Raw genomic sequence first — 21,812 nt, 5'->3', positions numbered from 1 at the left:
AATTACGTTTTAGGAAGTGAAATTTCCTTAATTACTGTCGTCCTACAGATTGTGCAAAACTGTCATATAGTAAAATGTAAAGGACAGAAAGAAGGAAACGGAAATGAAAAAGAAGTCAGTGAATTATTGCCTTTTGAAACACTGGATTTTTGGGCTGAAAGTGTTCTTTAGTTTTCTAATGTTGTCAGTCGTCATTTTGCCGGTTAGTCCATTGAGTCATCTGATGACGTACCTTTTTAAAAAAAAAATCTATTAATAGACTGAAACATGTGACATCTCATCCCAGGATCAAACAGCTCCCCTGTCAATAAGGGAGCAGCCGAAAAGTAGCTGCGTAATCTGTCAAGAGATGAAGTCACACGTAGCTGCACCCACACACTGTAAACGTTGTTTTTAGATTTTTATTTATTTATTTATTTACTGTGGTTGCTGTTGCGGTATTAGGATGATCAAAGTTTTTCCTCTTGTCATTCACACAGCTGCCCACTGATTTGGGGTTAGTGACATCACCGGATTTTGCCTCGTCTGCAGAGAAGAAGCGAAAAGGCTTACAACAGATACAACAGTCCCCCCTGGTGGGCTCGTCTTAGTATATGTATTGAACACTTGCCATGCATCGGTAATATATTAAAAAAAATATCACGATTCAATACGTTCTCCACATTAAAGGCTACAGTTATGGAATTTAATGCACTTAATTCCAGTGTGTGATCTATCTAATTATAATAATCATATATATCTCATCGTTTTTTCTTCTTCTTCTTTATTATTTATTTATTTATTTTACAAGCTATTTCAACTGTACATGTCCCTAAGTAGTGATATTTACATGATGGGGTGTGGAGGAGAAGGTCCAGTAAGTGCTGGGGGTCATGTAGCATCTGGGAGTTGCAGGTGAAGAGAAGGATTTTATAGGAGACACTGGAGTTGACTGGGAGCCAGTGGAGGTGTATATGGGTGGGTTGCAGAAGTTACCAGGACTGAGAGAGGGTAAGAAGTCTGTCAGCTGAGTTCTGAACACACTACAGTCTCTCTGGGGCTTTATTAAGCAGACCTAACAGCACACCAGTGCAGGAGTCGAGCCAGGAAGTGATGAAGAAAGGACTGAGGGTTTCATCTGCATAGTCTGATGGGTGTCTGGAAATGTTCCTCAGGTGGTAGAAGGCTTTTATGTGAGTGTTAATTGTATCATGTATTATTTTAGGGTTTTTTGTTTGTTTGTTTGTTTGTTTTATTGCCAACCTGTTCCGTAAATACATGTTGTTTATCCTTTATTTAAGAGTGTTAAGGTGGATCTGGTCACCACTTCCTCTGAAGTCATCATGGCATAATGATGAAATTCTTCTGAATTAATCATGATTACAGCATTAGGAATTCATTTCAAGTCATTACTGGCTTGGGTTTTAGTCTATTACATGTTCTGCAGACCCGACCACAAAAAAGGCGGGAACATTATTACAACTCATGAATCATTAAGATTTGATGTAGCAAGGCATGTGTGAGATACAGTTCCCTCATGCACATTTCAGCTCTATCACAAGATTTTATGTTAAGTCATGTTTAAAGTCATACTTCCTGTATCCTTACTGCAGACTGTTGTTTGCACAATCAGACAATAAAACATAAAATTATTGGTCAGTTTCATTGCCTTGGTTATCAGGTGTGACTTGGAAACATGTCCAAACATCATAATCAGAGTGTAATCACCTCGCAGGTCAGTCCTGTGTCTCCTCTGTAGCCGTCGATAGGATCGGTTCTCTTCCCGCTCTAACATGAGGCACTTGATCAGTCAGTGTAGCTCTGATATGTGGCCATGCTTGATGGGTTGTGAAATAAAGCTGTCAAATCTGATCCCTGAAATCTACACTGCTCTGATCTCCAATCATTCCTCTCCGTGAAAGGAGGCATTCATTCATTGCTGTAATCTCTCTCTACGGCCCAGCAGCGACCTTGTTGGAAACATGATTTGGTTGTAACAGAGGAACAATGTGCTGGCCCTGCACTGGGCTAAGCAGAGAAGGGTTGAACAGTCGTGCCCTGCGTAGTGGAAGAGGATAGATACCTGATGCATGAGTTGATTACACTTTGTATAATATGTCAGTTGTGCCTGAAAGCCTTGTGGTATGGTGAACTTTGAATTATGTTGACAAATGCTCAGCTCTTAATGTAAACGCTGGATCCACGGATGAATCTGGGCATACTGTGGCGGTTAAGATGGAATTTTAATTGGCATGTGAAGACATGAAACAGATAGTTCTACCTTAAATGCCTTGAAACCCCTCCAGAAAATGATTAAAGGGCACGATTACCATAAAATGTACAAATAGTTAAAGGAATTAAAGGAAAGGGGTTTTCTTAATATTTTAGTCTTATTCCTGGGTTCGGAAAGCTCTTCTGAATGTAATGATCCCTAAAACAGAATCATTCGCCACTGTGCTGAAAATCCTCATCTGTTTCTGTATTTGTTTTTCCACTAAAGCTAAGGCCTGTGCACTGATTTTCTATAAAGACGGTTGTGTTTAATCAGTTGATACCGGTAACTGCTTACAAAAGCCAGTTTTAAAGATTTTCATTTCATGTGGATTGAGAAAGATGGTTTATGGAATCTCAGCCCGTCTGGGTAGATATGCGTTGAAACTAACGAGGTAGGTTCCTCAGAAAAAAGATGTCTGAAGAGGAAAAAAATCACAGACATGGTGATGACGATAAAATCATCATCACCATGTCTGTGACGTGACTGACACTAAAACACTTCCCCAACATGAGTAATTCTGACTTTGTCATGACAAAATGTGTAGCTGTCTGTACACACGAACTATGAGGATTTGGTCTATGACTTCCTGTTATTGCATAGACCACAAGTCATTTGTTAATCTCTATCCTGCAAATGAACCATTAGCTTTTCATTATGTTTTGTTGGGCAAAAAAGAGAAATAAATGTGTTACATCTAATTTGCATTTACATGTCAAACAAGAGCATTCAGAGAGCCCAACTCTCCCTGAAGGACCCGATTTCACCTCTTTAAATCAGTTCGAGCTGATAACCAACGGGATGATAAACAACAATTTATATTCGACGATTGTAACCAAAACCTGTATGAACTTCATCACTAGGCCCAAGTTTGTGTCATCAACACAGATAAACCTACTTTTTTCCATTTGGTTGTGGTTGGCCCAATCTACAAAACGTTTTAATGAGCTAGTTTATATAGGCTAAAGTTGAAATAAAGAACATAATCCAAGGCTCTGGTAGTGGGAGAGGGGGTCATCTGCGAATCAGAAGGTTGCTGGTTTGATCCCTGGCTGTTCTAGTCTGCAGGCTAAATATCCCTGGTCAAGAAACTAACCACTGCTTGCTCTCCGATGCATCCATCAGAGTATGAATGTGTGTGAATGTTAGATAGAAAGCACTTACATAGAAAAGGCGTGTGTGAATTGGTGAATAAGGCAAGCTGTAAAAACCACTTTGAGTGCTCAGAGTGGAAAAACGCTATACAGCAGGGGTAGGCAACCTTTCAGATGGCGAGTGCCATTTAAAATTTCCTCAGAAGTCAGTGTGCCATACGATTGCATTAGCAATAAATTTAATAACGCTCTATATGAACAGTTACACACTATATAGAACCACTTTATAGAATTATATTTGTTTGCAGATGTTGGCAGCTATCAGCGAATAGTTATCAGCTATTTTGAAACAAAAAAAGACACTTTTTATCCATAACAAGAACTCCATAACAGCAAATGAACTGTACAACAGAAAATACAAATGCTATTTATGGTCTCCTCACAACAATGATAAGAAAAATAAACTGAGCCAATATGGCATGTTTGTTAATACAGAGATACACATGTTAATGTGATCTCTGGTCTCCCACTCAGAGACACAGGTCTCCGAGTGTCCAGCATTCAGACGGCTACCTGAGGACACTCTTCATGTGAGAGAAAATCTGCTCACACAGAATGTAGAGCCAAATACTGTCAATAAGGCCTCTGCAATGTTCTGAAGACAGTTAAACTTGTCAGGTAGTGATGTCCAGCAGGTGAAAATGCAAGCTCCATGAACACACACCTCTATGGATTCCAACTGCTTCGATGTCGCATTAACTGGCATTAACTCAGCCAGTTAATGCGAGACAAATCTAGCTGCTCATTAAAGATTTCTGGTTTGTTCAGAAAATAAAACATTGGTCCATACACCTGAAAGTCCCAAAAATGCATTGTGTCTCGAGTCTATCGGATGTATCCGTGTATTTCCGTGGTGCTGATGCTGTGCTGAGCAGAAAGCTCCTGAAGCTTTTGAAGTGTCGGAATGTGGAAAGCTAACAACGTCCCTCTCACCAGTAGGCAAGTTATTTTTAGCCAATTACAAGTTGAATCTGGTAGTTGGGGTTGTTAGCTAAGATACCGTCATTAAGAAGAGGCACAACTAATGTGTCTATGCGAGCTAATTTGCGATGTGCACCGCTGGCGCAGCCATTTATTTTTTGATGCACCTTCTCAGATTAATTCACTGCGTGTCGTGCCCAGGGCTGGACTGGGACAAAAAAAAGCCCGGGCATTTTGACTAGAGACCGGCCCACCAGGTATTAAAGCCATAAAGCCTTTGAATGAAAACAAACGCTGTTGTGACAGTGATGTACAGTCTTGTTGGTATATGTATGATTTCTATACATTTTACGTCAGATAAAAACTTTGGTTGTAAGCTTCAGATAATTATTTAATAACAGCCAGACTTTTAAATGAGAAAAGAAAGTATTTCTTTGTGCCCCCCTCTCCCTGTTAATGCCCTACACTGCCCCCCTGGCAACAACTTTGCTAGACCCGCCCCTGCACAGTTACCAGCTGTCAGCTACTTAGAAAAGGATCCTGGTGTTATTTGTCTCTCAGAAACAGTTCATAACTTCCCTTCAACTCATTCATGTACCTAAAAGGTAAACCTGTTTCTCCATCACCTGTTCAGCTCTGATGATTCAGTAAGGACATCTCCTGGTTTCATCTTCATGTTTCCCTCTCACCACATATCAAACCGACATCATGACCAGCAGCTTTACAGCTGTGGCTCCAGCAAACATCAGCTGATACTAGAAATTAATATTAAATAAATTCTAACAACAGCTGATCAAGCTTAAACGTGCTGCTGTTGTTTAGCGCGACATCCGCTGGTTTCCTCTTTCTGGCGCAAAGTGGGCGATAAACAAACAAGAGAGAAAAGCCGATCAGCTGATCATTGATCAGTTTCATGATTGAAGTAGCAACAGGAGAGGGAGGGGGAGAGATGAGAGAAGAAGAGCAGCTGTGCAGCGTAAAGACAAGAATAAATCCACCTTTGTGTCTTTTTCCATCCTAGACAAACTGCGTCCCTTCTCAGCTCAACACGAAACGCGTAATAATTTCTCTGAATGCGGGAGGATTCCGTCTTTTTACGGGAGTGTTGGCAACTCTACTAACTAACCTTATGAATAAAATAAAGTTCACTATCAGTAACATCATAGCACCACCCAGCTGTATAGAAACTCCGTCATGCTAGCTAGTACGCAGTACGAGTTATTGTAACTGACTGTAAAAAGTCAGCACAACGAAAATAAACTCCACCTAAACTTGGTTTATATCTGACCCAGATAGACTGCAGGTCATAACTTCTTACCTGAAGTTCAGTTCACCTGACACTCGGACCAGCGCCGCCTTGGGTCTCCTCCTCCTGCCTCCCCTTTCCCTCATCCACCTGCTGGCCTCCACCACTTGTTAATTTTACTGAATCTGTGGAAGCTCGCCATAGCCACCACCAAACAACTGAGTTATTTTTACACACCGGCCAGCATCTGGCCAATCCACCACCTTTCATTGTTTATACCGTTACAAAAAAAAAAAAAAATCATCGGGCCACCGAGCAAATGCCCGGTATGCCCGATGGCCAGTCCAGCTATGGTCGTGCCATCAGTTAACCCTTCGTGCCTAGGGTTGCTGAACCCTGGTCTACACTGTATGTAGTGAAGTCGGCAAGTTTTAAAACAGCAAAATTTGTTTTGTGCCCAAATCATTTTGCACATCATTAGAATGAAAGTTATTGGCCATGTTTGCATAGCCCTTTTTAAAATGATGCTTTCATGACATTATTGTGTGTTGGGTGGTGGTCAGGCTATCCAGACTGACAAGTGGGACATTGAATGTCACCTCTCCGGTGGGGAGGGAGCCTGAGATTGTCTAAATTGGAGTCTGTTTTATACCAAATGCAGAAAAAAATGTTTTAAGAAAGCAATTAAGTTTGTGTTCTAAAACATATGATCGTTTGCTTGCAGGACACCAGGAGAGATGAGTCCTCCGTCACAGATGGTGTGGTCAGTGAAGATGGTCACCTGAAGGTTCAAGCTCATTGCATCTCCAACCCACATCCACTGCCACTGTACTTAAGGGAAGTTAAAGACTTTCTTCTGCACTTACATTTGGATCACCTCGATCCATGATAGTCATTCAGGCAGTAATGCCTGGACTGGAAAGAAGCCATCCTTAAAATATTACAACATTCCAGCTCATGTGTTAGAATGAAAAACAAATGTGTTGTTTAAATTAAAGACTGCATTTGTGACAGAACAACAAATATTGTATTTTGATTATATAAGTAATATAAGTACAAAACAAACTTGTGGTAGGCCTAAACTTAGTTTCAGAATAATTACATCTGAGACTTTGTTTCATTGTAAGATTATAATAGTGATGGCAATATAATTGTTTGTTGTTCAGCAGAACAGTGCCCAGCATGTTGGCCGTTATACTTTGTTGCATTTGAAAATAAAAGTTGGGCTGATTTTAAAATCATTACAAAAAGTGTTGTTAATTGTTTTTAATCATGTTCAGGTTACCACTGAGAATTGTCATTCTTATTTTCAAATGTATTCTCATTTTGAATATTAATCCAGCAAAAAAATATTTTGAGCATTCTTCTCTGAGTGTTCAGTAAGACTAGAATCTGTATATCTGTATAGATGCCTGTACATGCATGCAAAATGTAGTTTTTACTTTCCCTGAACAACACAGCCTGCAGATGGCACAACCTGTATATCTCTGCCTTAACAGAGACGGTTGGATGGTTCCCCTATACCGTCCACTGATGGACACCAGTGCCGTCACAGATGTTGACTTTTAATCTGTCAACATCTGTGACAGGTTGAAAGACATTTCTTCTCTTTAGCCCAAAGAGTTTCCACGATTTCTAAAAAGAATTTCAAATTCTAATTGATCAGAAGGCAGATGTTGTATTTTTCCTGGTTACCTCACAGTATTTCTCAGAAGCACTGCCAAGCCCATGCAGTGATTTCCACCACAGAACCATCTGTTTTTAATGCAGTACTACCCAGTAGTTGTAGTTAATGGTGGTTTCTCCAGGTCCTGAAATTTTGTAGATATAACTTTGTAATTTTTTAAAGATATTTTCTTTTTTGCCCTTTTTTGCACTGCTCAGCTACATTATTTTCTTAAAAAAAATCATAACCTGATCTCTAGCAGTCACTGATAAGGTTAAAAAATGACAGTATAGGAAAATGGGTCAGGGGGAACTTGTGCAAGCCAATTTGGGTCCCGCAGGTCATTTTGCTCCCAGTATACTCTAAATAAAATGAATTTTTAGTTAGAGTATGCTATCTACTTTTGCCCTTGTTATTGTCTTTTAAATGCAATCTTCTTTGACTAATAAATTCTATTTGTAATGTGTACCAATGGACATTTATTTTCCTCACACTTACACACTTTCCACCGCAGGGGGAGCTGTGTAACACAAAATAAAGCTGGGACCTTGAAACAATGTCTCCTGAAAGTCTCTTCAGATCAGCCTCAAAGAATATTGACACTTACCCAGAGGATGTCCTTGACGGTCTCCTCAGATAAAGCCTTGAAGGTGTCACTTACCTTTTTGGCTAAAAAAGCAAATTGACAGGTGCCCACTCAGGTCCTCACTCGGGGACTATGTGATCTCAGAACCTGGAAACATTTTCACCTGCAACCCAATCCCAAACAGCGCTGTGCTCTGTGGGATTGGATGAGTCACCTTATCCCCTAGTTTGTGTCCCATTACCTAGCAGTTGTAATGCTCACACCAGTGTAACGTGTCCAAGGTAGCAGGCGGGGCAAGCTGAGCTGGCCTGAAATTTAAATTAACCTCAGCAACATTTATGTGTGCATGGGGAACAGGTGTTGCATTACCGGCACCCTCAAAACCCGCCATGCACCCGCGCCTCTGATACGAACGAATGTACACACTCACATATATTAGCTGGAAGAGCTACTGAGACACATGTCTGCTACTAGTTTAATGCTTATCTCCCCCTGCAGTTAGGCTCCCTTTACGGTGGCTGGTTTCAAAGCCACCGTGAGAGTGTGTTATTGGAGGAAAGAGGGTAGGAGAGATCACTATTTGTGTGTGTGTGTGTGTGTGTGCGAGTGACTGTGGCAGGAAATGTCACAGGGAGGTACACCATCTATTTTTCAGTGCAGCTGAAGCTCCTGCTCATCGTGGGAGGCTGTACCTGGGTTTCTTTAAGATTAAATCCAAAGAGATGATTGTTTTCTGTAACAAATTCCTGAAACTCAGGAGCACGAAGCCTCTTCATCAGATATTGCTAACAGAAAAAGTTACTCAAGCATGTAACACCAACAACCACCTTTAAATTTGAATTTTTCCCCCCAGAAACTTTCAATCTTTTCTAAGCTTTTCTTAAAGAACCGCTTCATAACTTGGGTATGAAGCGATTTTTTTCCCTCGCCCCTGACGTTAGCTTAGCATAGCTTAGCATAGCATAGCCCCAGCATGACTGTCTAAAAATACATTTAGTAGCACATGTTCATTTAACCCTAGATCTTAGCCAAGAAATAATCTGGTACTTTAGCTTTTGTACAGGTAATTAATAAATCAATCGATATATAAAAGTGAAACTTATTTATTTAAGCTGTTTTTTTGGAGTATACCCCAGTTTTTGATCTCAATCCCCCATCAAGAAAGAGTATTTCCTAAATTGTCAGACTATTCCTTACAGGCACAGGGTTGCCTTTGGGAAAGTGAGTTTGAGAATGAGATGGAACTGGCTCAGAGTTTACTGCAACTTCTGTGGACCATCAATGAGCAGCCGAAGGACATTTGGAAAGTGCTTTACCCAAGCAAGAGTAAGCTGGGCTGTAGAGATGGGGGCAGATGATCCCCTGTGGCATTCTCCCTCAATTTCTCCTCAAGAACTGGGTCATAGAAGATGAAGGGTGCAGTCCCAGTCTTTCTGCTCAAGTGTTTTTATGGCCACCATAAATCATTCATTGGTCTTGCTCTGCTCTAGAGGCAATTTGTGTGTCCGACACAGGGAAGCCCTTGTTGACAAACCATTCCCCTCATCTTCGACATCAAATTTCATTATTCAGCACTGCACTGGGCTATTCTTACCTTTCTATACCAGGAAAAAGAAAAAAAAAACCCCAACATGATTTCATCAAAGGAGATACAAATGCATCCTCCTATTTTCCATCCTCTGGTGAAATCGGAGATTCACTTCCCCGCCAGCTCTTTAAATGGACCCAGCAGGTCATGGCCTCATAAATGTTATTTTGAAAACCCATGCCAGTGACCGCATCAGACAATATGGTTCCCACAGGCACCATGGGAGCCTTTTAAAGGCTTGAGAGAATATGAAAAACAGTACAAAAGCAGACACTAGATAACCAGGTATCATAAAGGATTCCTCTGTGTAAAAGGATAAAAGCAATGTATGTTTGGGCTTTTCCGACCAGCTAAGAAAAAAGAAGCTTGGATATGAAATAACAAATAATTGCAAATTCTTACCTCCTGAAATCTTTTTTTTCCTGAGAATGATATATGATTAGCACATTTTCCAGAGCTTCAATGTGTTTGTGATATCATGTAGGCTATAATTGTCATGACTTTGCAAAGGTTGCTTGTTAAGAAGTAGATAAACCACCAAATCTCTCAAATCTATCCTCTTAAATCTTTAACAACCAGAAAAAGGCACGTCTTTTTATATGCAGTTATAGCCAGAGGACATTCCTACACACACACGCACGTGTTGAATGCACATGTTGTTTAAGGCATAAGGTAGCAGGAGTTTTCTGTGAAGTACTCCCTACATGTAGAGCCAGGTGGACGTCGACTGTTCTCATCGATATGGTGCTCTGGTACTGTAGCTGCTATCAAACTCATCACAGAATAACTGAGTATTGCTTCATCGTGCATACATCTGCAGGGAGACATGAGAAGTGATGCATCTGCAAAAGAGTGACTATTCCAAATGCTGTATATATTTTCAGCTCAGTTCAATATAAGAAACCCCCCAAAACAACACTTCACTTATATTATAGTGGTGAATACTGTAAGGACTTTAATGGGAAACAGATGTACAGAGTTCCATACTGTAGTGTTGCCTTGTCCTACAGTTTACATTGCTGTTTGATGCTTCCTCCTCACTTGTCTGTTTGTGAGAGAGGTACATCAATGTGCATGCACCACTGGATAAATTCTATTTGTATCCCCATGTTTGGAGTTCAAGAAAAAAGATGCCACAGCTTTTACTTCTTTAGCGCGCAGACTAAACCATCAACTCACCCAACGAAAACTCCTAATGGGCTGCTGAAACATGAATTATTCATCTGGGCTAGGTTGCCTGGTTTTCTTGTGCAGGCACATGTTTTATTGCCCAACTTGGCTCCGTGACAACAGCTGGGCAGTACCTCAGTCCTATTTGTTGTGGGATACCATTTCAGTTCCCACGCAAAGCTCCATCATCAGTCCTACACCACAGTACTAATGGTGGAAGATTCCTCTGACTTGCCCTGTCTGCTGGGCAGTGACTTGAGATACTCCAGATGTCGACGTGCGTCCTCCTGATTAGCCCTGACATAGTAGACAAGGTAGGAGATGACCATGGTGAACCAGCCAAACATAACAACCAGCATGGCCACATCTGTAGTCCTCTTCATCTCCACACAGAGGTCTATGTCCGGTGCCAACAGGAAGGCAAGTCCTTCAACTCCTATTTTCTCAGGTTCTGAAGTGTGGCACACAACGCCTGTCAGTGATGCAGGCTCCAGGTCCACACGAGGCATGGCCATCTGCAAATTGCAATTACAGTGCCACGGATTGTTTGTTAGGTTGGCGCGAGCTCGCAGCCCCTCAAAGGCATCAGGGGTCAAGTTTCCTAACTTGTTGGAAGAAAGGTCCAGGAACTGTAGCGTGGAGCCGAGGCCTCTGAACGCACCTGGTTCTAACTCACTTAGTTCATTGTGTGAAAGGTCTAATTCAACCAGTTGGGTTAAACCGGCAAAAGCATTTGTTGGAACTGTGGTGAGGAGGTTAAAATCCAGGTAGACACGTCGTGTGTCATTGGGGATGTCCTGCGGGATCTCTGTGAGCTGCAGGTTGCTGCAGCGCACAGTCTTGCCGCCACTCTCGCTCTCGGTGCAGTAGCAGTTCTTGGAGCAACTCGTGGCAGCATGATGAAAGCAGAAGGTCATTAGCACCAAACTATGCAGCAGCAAACACATGACCACCGAGTGGCGTAGCAGCCAGTCTGCAAGAAGGGACATTGTGGGATACGGTGGGCATGCTCCAGGGAGGACCACCTCAGCTGAGGGCTGAAGTCCACGTCAACCTCCCCAGTAACTGTTGAACCTGTTGCATAAAAAAACAACAGAAAGTGACACAGGCTGTGGGAAGTTTACCTTCTGAAAGCAAGAAATGAAGAGCAGCTTGTACAGTGAAAAACTTTTCTTTTGTAAAACACTGATGATTGTAAATGTTCTTCAGAAGCGGTGATGTTATTTAAGGGAGCAACAGGAGCTTATCTAATTGCACTGTGGAGGCAGCGGGAATACTGTACGCTCATTTCAGCGTGTTGCCAACTAGCATCAACTGGTGTTTCCAAGAAACTCAAAGGATCAAAGATTCCCTTCATCCCAGCACAATAAACAAGCTAAGAAAATACTTTGCTGTCACTGTGCCTCTTTTATAATTGACATCCCTGCAGCGCAGGGCTATTTCAGTACACATAGACGGGCATTAACATAGTAGTGTGACACTAAGAGGGAAAAAAATGTTCTAAACAAAACATAACTCCATCTACAACTTTTTTTCTTTAACATCTTTTGTCACATTTCCAGATTTTTTATTTAACATGTTCTAGTTTTACTGGGAAGTGCAAGTAACACAGAGATAAGAGCTTGTCTATGTGTCCTGTAAATGATAAAACTTTTATATTTTGTAGGCAAATCTTTGAAAATTGCAGGTCAACCCACCTTAACACACTTCATTAATAGCTGATAAGGGCTTACTCCTATCCTGTTACTAATCCTCTTCAGGAAAAACTCCTTAAGTCAGTGTAACGTTAGCGCTGGCCACCCAATCCTTATGCTGAGGTAAATGCTAATGCCCCCAAAACAACTAAACAGACAATGTGATGATCTGCCTTGTTTGAAGAGAAAGAAGAATTCACCAGGCTGCTTAATTTCTCCAAAATGGTCAGGGACTGAGCAAGATCCACTTACCAAGATTAAAAATGAAATCGATCTCTAAGTACCTCAAAGTATCACATGACTGGGGGGGTTGGGGGTAGTGAGTAGTGGCACTGGTGGTGTGTACATGAGATGCAGCTAAAACCCTCAGTGCACACTAGTTAACAAATGAGTGTCAGACAACCTCAGTAATGAGCCATTTGGGGAGACTGATGCAAAGCACAGACGAAGCTTGTGCTATTAAGCACTGACTGCTGCGGTTTGCCTCCTTCAGATATGCCATTTATCCGTCTTCATCAAGGCCAGGAAAGCAACTTTCAAAGGATTTCCCTCTGCACTCTGTGGCAGCAGGGTGTATGAGAACGTAAAACAGCACGACAGAAAAGCTTAAAACCCAAGGAAATTAAGGGTCTTGTACGGCTAGTGTTATGCTTCTGTAAAGGCAGTACTTTTCCCATCACATAGCATGCCAGCCTGGTATTTGGCTGAGAGATAATGGGGGAGCAGAAGTAAAAGGGCTGGTGACAGAGATGGGGAAAGCATGTGGGTGAGACGGGGAAATTGGACACACAAGCACAGGGTTGTGAGAGAAAGAATGATATCACAACGATTTAAGGAGAGGGGTAACATTGCAGTGACAGCACAGAGAACATTGCGTGACACTAATGAGAGATCGAGGAAAAGGGCAGATGTTAGTAAGCCAAAGAGGCAGCTGACAAAGACAGCTGGAAGAGAAAGGATAGGCAGGAGAGGGAAAAGGCAAGGGACACTTGTAAATAAGATTAAGACAGTAGACATGGCATAAGCTGGATGAGTAGCAGGGTGGAGCACAGGTCTGCAAAAATAAAAAATAAAAATTAAGAAAAATCTGTAATGCATTTGCAAAAGATTGCATGCATGCAAATATTCTAGGAACAGTTAGTCTTCTTAACGTAATGTGATAAATAACGATGCAGCTGGCACTGCAAATGCATTGCTTTTGCAGCCACAGGTCAATCTCTCACTTCCTAAATTCACTGCTGTCAGGCCTGCGCACACTCTGGGACCATTTTAATATGGAGCAATGACGTGGACACACACACCGAGACATCCGAGTCATTAAGATCTAATATATGTTAGTGTCTGTTGTGTGTAGTCTCACAACAGTAGCCTATTGCGGCAGCTGCGAACACCACGTGAATTTTAAATAGGGGAAAGTGGGGTGATTTGTGCCAGTGGGGAAGTTGTGCCACCCCCTGTTTCTAGGGAACCATAGAAGAAATTGGTCATGTGACCACACATTTTTGAACAGTCAGCCATTTCACTTATCCTGCAAAGAAGGGAACGACACTGCATGAGAATTAAGCACATTTAAGTTAAGAAAACAACAGTTTTTCGGTTTTCAAAGTAAAATTTCTAGGCTCAAGGTTTTTCGGTTGATTTGTCTGAGCAGTTATAGACAAGTTTGAAAACATTGCACAAATGTTTTAATGCTTTGACAAGCTACACTGTGTCCACACAGCTAGCATGATGTTAGTTCAAAACTGCTGGATGATGCATTTTTTCCAAAATAGTAGGGTTGGAGTGATTTGTGCCAAGGGACCTGGGTTAAGCTGTGTCAGTGGCACAACTCACCCCCAATTATGAATATTTTAAATATATTATTTTATTGTAATTGTAGCTTTTATTTCTACAGTTTACCACTAAAACTATACTACAATCTTAATTTCAGACCAACAATTAATACTAGACTATCATGCCAAGGAGTTATAATGAGGAGGACAGGCAGGGTTTCCACTCCTTTAGAGGACATGGAGAAGGGGGAGTCCATTCGTCAGGTGGCAAGGAGGATGAACATATGCAGGATGACATTAAAACAATACAGTGAGAAGAGAAGAACTGGACTTGCCAATCAAGTCTTTGATGAGCATAGGAGAAAGAACTGGCAGAATATATAAAGGCACTAGAAGCAATGTTTTATGGTCTAAGTCCCATGAAATGCCTTGAACTGGCTTTTGAGTATGCACAAAGAATCTTTTATAATCAGTTGCACAATTTACCACAAGGTATTCTTTCCAAAGGCACCACCTACCCCACACCAGGGGCATGCTGTGCCACTTTTTTTTCCAGAAAGCTGTATTTCTTAAATACTATATTTCCGATTCAAAGTGATTGTGCCCAAGGATGCACCACATCCTAAAATATATGTACATATTTTATTTGAAAGCATTAGTGTCATGGCCTCGGTTTAAAGTCACGTTAACTAAAAACTGGCACAATTCACCCCACTCTCCTCTGAGCTGACAGTTATTTGTGGCGGCCTGGGTAAACAGCAACAAGGAAAGGACAAATGAACATCCTCGATATAGCCTGTTTAACTTGGATTGGTCCTTTTAATGCAGGCCAAATATTATTTCACTGATTTCAGCTCATGAAGCCCTATTCTGGATACACTTTTCTGGCTCCGTGCAGCAAAACACTGCACTCGGTAGATTTCCATTTCCAAATAAAAATCTTTTTGACTTGACTTAGAGAGCAGTACAGTAAACAGTAATACTGCCGAGCAGCCAGCTCTTCTGATGCAATGGCTTTCACTCCGTGCTGGAGATTAAAAAACTGTGTCACTGACTCATCAGTGTATCCTCAAGATTGACTTGAATCTTCAAATCCTCAACGTAAAGTTTTACAGCCTAGTGATGCCATTAGTTTTAAACTTTAATTTATGATAATGACAACACCAGCTGACATCACAAGAGCTAAAATGAGTGGCTTAAACCGGCTACCGGGTCCTGCAGAAATACCAGTTTTCCTCACGTACAAGCATCTGGTTAAAATGAACTGAAAGCAGATAAAGGTGATACCTCGTGGAACCGATACCTTTGCTAAGTTTGTCTTTCATCCTGCTTATAGTCAGCATCATTAAGCGCCTTTTCCCAACAGCAGCTACGTTTTTAAAATCTTTGTTTAAACGGCGATTTTTTTTTTGTTTTGTTTTGGTTTTGGGGGGGGGGATTAGCTGCATAAATTATCACAAAGAACAAAAAACACATGCATCGTGGCCAGTATCACAAACACAAACACTCACGTCTTTGCCGCTTTCCCTCTTCCTTCCATGGCGCGTTTCTAGGCAAGTGTCCAAAAATAATATCTTCCACCAGATCAGTGCGCTTTCCAACAAGCGGCTTGTTCGATATTTTGGTTCGCCTCCAGTAAGTCCTCCTGCAGCTCGTCAAACTTGCGGCGAAACCCGCTCTGGAAACTACGACGCGCCAGTGGAAATGCCCCTTCACTCCAGGGCTCTCACTCAGAGCAGCCTTTTAGTTTCCACGCAACGAGAAAACTAGGCAACATTGCCCAAGCCTCAGCGAACTGGCAAGCAAACAGAGCGAGGGCATGACTTTCAGTGACGGCGGTGTCTCACTGACTTTGATCCAAATACATGGCAAAATTGATATTAATGCACAGTCTCACGGCGCATTTACGCACTGGTCGGATATTTTCTGCCACTGCTTAGAGCTGAGTGCTGGACATATATACAGAGGAAAAGTCCATGTGATAGCATGACTTAATCCGTTCATTCGTTTGAATCTACTAATTGCTGGGATTGACGTGAGTTCAGTGTGCATGCATCAGGTGCCAGGAAAGTAAAAGAGTGTCCCTCCCACACCATCACACACAAACGCAGAAATGAGCTCATGCACAATGCAGTGCACAAACATGGCTCGGTTGTGCTGGCAGCCTACACTGATCATGTTTGATCTGAAGCTTGTTGTTTCAAACATGCAGCCTGGCTGCCAGCGCTGTGGATCTTTGCCGGTCTCCAGTCCCCTTTCCTGCCTGCTGCCACCCGATAAGGATGTCCAATCAAATCCACTATAAAAACAGACGTGCATGGCCACTAGCCTGGGAGAGCCTGCCAAGCAGCCAGTCATAAGGTATTAATGGAATTAAAATCAATAAAATGGGATACTTCACCCAAACTCCCTCCCTGGTGCTCTGGAATAACAGAAGGCATATGATTCACTTCTTTTTTTTCTTTCATTGATAGTGATGAATGTGTGCTAAGGAAGAGAGTCAAGCATAAACATAAAGAATTTTTGATTATTTGAGTTGAAATACAGTATTTTATGCATCTATGAACTGCTTTTTGTATAATCCTGGAGCAGTGAGAGATAAAGAATAAAATAAAATAAAAATCACTGTTTTCCAACACATCCTTTTCCAATTCCCATCCCAGTGCCTGTTTCAATTTAGAACGTATAATTTCTTTGTCTGTCCAGACATATTACTGTAAGATTATTTTAGGGACTAGTAATTGTTTGTGTTATGAGATCCAGGCTGGATAAAAGCATCATAACACATCTGTGGGTCTCAGTCCTCATGAGAGATACATGAAACATGGCGTTCCGTGCTGCTGCTCCTTCTGCAGCCCTCAGGTTATGAGACTGCTCTTGTCAATTAGACAAGGATCAGATAGGTGGAAAAGCATATGACAGAGAAACAGCAGAAAATAGGATTACTTTCCTCATCGACAGAGGAAAGTGCACTGGCAGTCAGTCTTTCTCAGCTTAATCAGATTATTTTAAATGCTCCACGGTGGTTGGCAGCTAGATGGTGCATTAAAAACCATGCATTAGTCCTGACAGAGTACACTTCCAAGTGGATCAAAGTTTCCCTTTTTTTTCTATGTAACTGGGGGGTTTTATGTCTGCATTCCTGATCAGCTTCAAGCGTCCTCTGTATTACCCCAGTACCTGTGCAGGTGGCATACCTACAAGCTAACATTAATCCATGAAGTCAAATTGCTGAGTGGGGATTTGGCTGAGAAAATGCTAGCACCAAACTTTTTACAATGTCACCTCAAAAGGGTGGGAATGTAATTTTTTTCTATGTACTCTGACTTCTAGTGGAACAAAGGGACTCATATTAATGAGATCCCGCTCTTTCATTCTCATTTGGTCTGCTCACACAAAGTCTTACACATGCATACATATATAGTTAAGTGCACAGGAACACGCACACGCTGTCTCCTGCTCCCAGGTTACTCCTCCTCAAGATCAAAGCCCTGCCTTGTCTTTGTGAATACAACACTAACCTTCTTTATTTATTTATTTCATCGCCTGTCTTGAGCCTTTTAATCAAAAGCTGTGAGAACAGTGTATTAAAAGGATTTCTCGCCTGCTTAGGTCACCTCACCTCATCTTCTCTGCGAGGAGTCTTGTCTTTGAAGTCTGATATTATTGACATTAAACAATAGGGTGCCGATATGAAAGTATTGCAGATATTCATTTGAGCCTTCGCCACTCACAGAGCTGCGGCTGCCAGAGCCATTTCAAAAGCTTCTAAGTGCAAACCTTGGAGTCTTAAATCTCACTAAAAGCAGGTTATGAATGGCTTTATGCTCTAGCGGTATGCTGGAAAACGGTGATGTTGTTTCTGTACATAAATCTTGTTTTTGATATGCTCCAGGGCCGTGGCTCTCACTTTCAGATTTGTGGGTAGGAAACCCAAAAGTGGAGCTACGTGGTCAAAAGATGTATCAAGGATAGAAAACCTTTTTTCATAAACTGTACATGATCAAGTTTTTAGAGTTAGTCAGTTGATCACAGTTGCTGACATGTTGATCCCATAGACTGTATACAAAAGATGGATTACCACTGTGACATTAACCAAGTGACAGAGAATTACTGGAAATTACTGTCAATGTTGGTTTACGTTTTAAAAAAAAAAAGATTTAAAACAACATTCTGAGCAACTAAAGCAGAATTTGCACAGATGTGTTTCCGGGTGAAGCACCCTCGCTTTTCATTTTCTTTGAATGGGGTGACATCAAGTGTTGCTGAACTGAATTTTTGATATGCCTCTTCACTTCGCTCATGCTGAAAGTTAAGGGAAAATTCAACCTCTGGAGTTGCAGCACAGGTGTCAGCATTCGTGTCATGTCAGCGCAGCCATTTGCCAATGAAATTCATGCATCCAGTCTCTAGTCTGGAGCCTATCCCTGCCTACCGTAGGGCAAGAGGTGGCAGTAGCCAATATGATGCAGGGCTAACACAGAGAGACAGACAACCATGCACGCTTACATTCACACGTACAGATATTTAGAATCACTACTTAACGTAACCCCACTAACTGCGTAAAGAAGCCGGAGTACACGGGGAAAACCCTCGCAAACACTGAAAGAACATGCAAACTCCACACAGAAAGACCCGGAATTTCTGTGGAAATAAAATCATGCTATGCAGATATGCTGAGAGAGCAACAGGGTTTCATTGTACAGCTCATTTCAGTTTTATTTCAGTTTCACTAAAGGCACTTGTATTGTAAGGTAACGACCCAACAATAATAGAGAGAAAGCCCCAGCGAACAACAAACCCCTGTGAGCAAGCACTTCGCGACAGCGGGAAGGAAAAACTCCCTTTTAACAGGAAGAAACTACCAACAGAACCAGGCTAAGGGAGGAGGAGCCATCTGCTGCGACCAGTTGGGATGAGGGGAGGGAGACATAATAAAAGACTCACTGTAGAGCATTAAGTGTAAAAATGTAGCATTTGATTGTTGCAAATAATCAACCTGTTGCTAACAGGCAGCTAACTTGGCTACCTGCTGATTGAAGCTCTTTTTAAGGATCGGTTATTATTGCCATGACGATCACATGAGCAAATGTCAGGAACGCCCACATTTAAGAGCTGAAGCTTGTGAATCCTGCCTTGAAGTGTCTTCCCCTGCAGCAGCAGATATTTGAATTACATACAACACCTTCAGTTAAAGTGGCCACAACCTTATTTATTCAGATCTTATTTACTAAGCCTCGTAGCAGTGCAAACAGGTTGTACAGCATTATACATAAAAACTAACCTTCAAAGTTGACATGAAGAGGGAATTTAGTAATATGGACTTACCGTAAACCAATTTTTGTACGAGGCCGTGAACATACGAGGAACTGCAGCATTTAGCGCTTACATCTTATTTTTATTTTTACTCCCAGTGGGTACAGCGTGACAATTCTTTAGCATCAGTAATATTTTTGTATGTTTATCATTTTGATTTAGTGCTTAATAAAAGCACATGTAGAAAAAAAGACTACCGGCTTGAGCTTCTCACCATACACAAAAAGCTTTACATGACAGATCTGCAGACAGAAACATTTAGGAAATAAGGTTGTTGAATATAATAAACTGTACTGTTTGGGAAAACACTTCATGGTAAGATTATTTTTAACAAGTGTGATTAAATAACACTGCATCACCGATTGTTAAATTTTAAATGTTAAGTTACTATTGTTGCTCGCAGTTGCCTGCAAACACAGGATAGAGGTGGTCTGAGCTGCCCTTTAAAACTAATAATAATTCTTAGTCCCTCACTGTATTCACAATGACAGCCAGGGAGGGGTGTTCACCTTAAAGGTCATGTTGTGGACCTCCAAGGACACAGCTGGAAATGTGACGGTCAAAACATGACCCAGAAAGCAACCAGAGGAGAAAAAAATCTGTATATTAATGCTGTGAATGTTAGACGTTTGCTCTAAGATGTTATTTTCCTTCCTAAACACTGTTGTCTCTAACAAAAAGTGTTGAAGGTTTAAATATTGAGTAACACCTCCTTCTTCCTCACATGCAGCACAGCCTGAGCTACTGAGATTTTGTTTTCTACCTTAAGCCATTCACTGGCGGTCGTTTTATCTGTCACACACCTTGAAATTGACTGAGCCAAAATATTCACAGTGGACCTGAAGCTGTAATTTTGTTTTCATTTTAGTTCATTGTCATCATTATTATTTTTTTGGAGTTCTCTCTTATCCTGCTACTCACAGGGAAAAGCCTTTGCCAGGAAATAATTACACACAGTTTGAGGGGAATTTAATCAAATATAAGTAAAATCCAACAGAAAACACTGCTGTGACACTTACTCGTCATAGAGAGTGTTTGGTAGCACTTTATATAAGGGCCTGCTAAGGGCATAATTTCCAAAATCTGAAATTATGATGTAATTATATTCACCCACAAATACTTAGGGTAGCAATTCAATTTTTTACAGAAAATAAGAAATGATTATACTATAAGTAATTTTAAGATAGTTGTTATAACGCAGCAGATAGTTTTATGTTCAATGGTGGACAACAAAATTGATACATATACCCTATATTTGATGAACCCCCTTTCTAATAAAATAAACAAGACCTTTTAATTGTATCAAATCACATCATGATTCAGTTTTCTTTATATAGTGCCGAATCACAACAACACAACTCAACAAGTCAACTCAAGCAACTTCACATTGTAATGTAACCATTCAATAATACAGAGAAAACCCCAACAATCACGACTCCCTATGAGCAAGCACTTGGCAACAGTAGGAAGGAAAAATCCCCTTTAACAGGAAGAAATCTCCGGGAGAACCAGGCTCAGAGAGGCCATGAATCTTCTCTGGGGTCTTCCTCTTTTCCTCCTGGTTTGCAGCTCCATATTCGGCATCCTTTGTCCAGTTTATCGACTGTCCCTCCTCTGCACATGTTCAAACTGTCTCAGCTCTGCCGCTCTTATTTTCTCTCTAGTCTGTTCGACCTGAGCCGTCCCTCTGATTTACTCATTTCTAACCTGTCCATTCTGGTCACTACCAATCAAAATGATTCCAGTGCAGGGTCATTATTAACTCCAATATCTTTGGCTCATCTTTTGTGGTCTATGATAGATGCAAAGCCAAAATAAAGAAAATTATCTTTTTTTGTCCACTCTTGGCTGTCACATCTTTCACAAATCCCAAAACGCTCTCCTGGACAAGCTCTGACAAGCTTGTCAAGTGCTCAGTTGGAGCAGCTCTTTACCTGTCACACTAATATCCGTAAAGGAGCCCTTTCCTTGTAAGACACTGTTCATCAAGCCACATCAAGCATCTCCTTCAGACAGCTATCAACACGTCTGTGACACTCCAAGTTTCGTTTTCTCCCACCGTCCCCAGCAGTCAAGCTTCAGAAAACACAGAGCCATCAATAAATAAACAGGAAGGCAGGTGGTAGCTACTGAGAGTGTCCATCTACTTTGCAGGGTGACTATTTTTGGATGCTAAGTACTTAGCATTCCTGTTTCAAACTGCCCACTTCTGCTAGATAAGAGAAAGTCTGTGTGAGACTTACACAGTGTTTAAAAAAATCATTTGCCCTCATTAAAAGTAAAAAATGCAACAGAAATATATAAAATCAAAGGTTTATGTATTCTATTAATCATTAAAGAAAATTTTCTTTATGATAGATAGATAGATAGATAGATAGATAGATAGATAGATAGATAGATAGATAGATAGATAGATAGATAGATAGATAGATAGATAGATAGATAGAT

The 21,812-nt window shown here is 41.1% G+C and overlaps 1 protein-coding gene across 1 annotated transcript; it reads right to left on the bottom strand.

Annotated features, from left to right (window-relative positions):
- Window positions 1-7,559: 7,559 nt before the first annotated feature.
- Window positions 7,560-16,302, bottom strand: lrrc3ca (leucine rich repeat containing 3Ca). Its single transcript, XM_005939570.3, has 2 exons — window positions 15,560-16,302; window positions 7,560-11,656 (listed from the first exon to the last, which is right to left on the bottom strand). Exon 2 carries the CDS (start codon window positions 11,569-11,571, stop codon window positions 10,777-10,779), a length of 795 nt encoding a protein of 264 aa, XP_005939632.1. The 5' UTR covers window positions 11,572-11,656; window positions 15,560-16,302; the 3' UTR covers window positions 7,560-10,776.
- Between the last annotated feature and the right edge of the window lie 5,510 nt (window positions 16,303-21,812).

This window comes from Haplochromis burtoni, unplaced genomic scaffold, assembly GCF_018398535.1.
Source record: "Haplochromis burtoni strain Fernald_Lab_line unplaced genomic scaffold, NCSU_Asbu1 Contig_268, whole genome shotgun sequence".
NCBI classification, from domain to species: domain Eukaryota; kingdom Metazoa; phylum Chordata; class Actinopteri; order Cichliformes; family Cichlidae; genus Haplochromis; species Haplochromis burtoni.
The sequence above is the reverse complement of the archived record's forward strand: the minus strand, read 5'-3'. Positions and strand labels throughout refer to the sequence as shown.

Bases quoted from the DNA above. Each gene is read 5' to 3' on its own strand.
- lrrc3ca (XM_005939570.3), bottom strand. From the start codon at position 11,571: ATGTCCCTTCTTGCAGACTGGCTGCTACGCCACTCGGTGGTCATGTGT.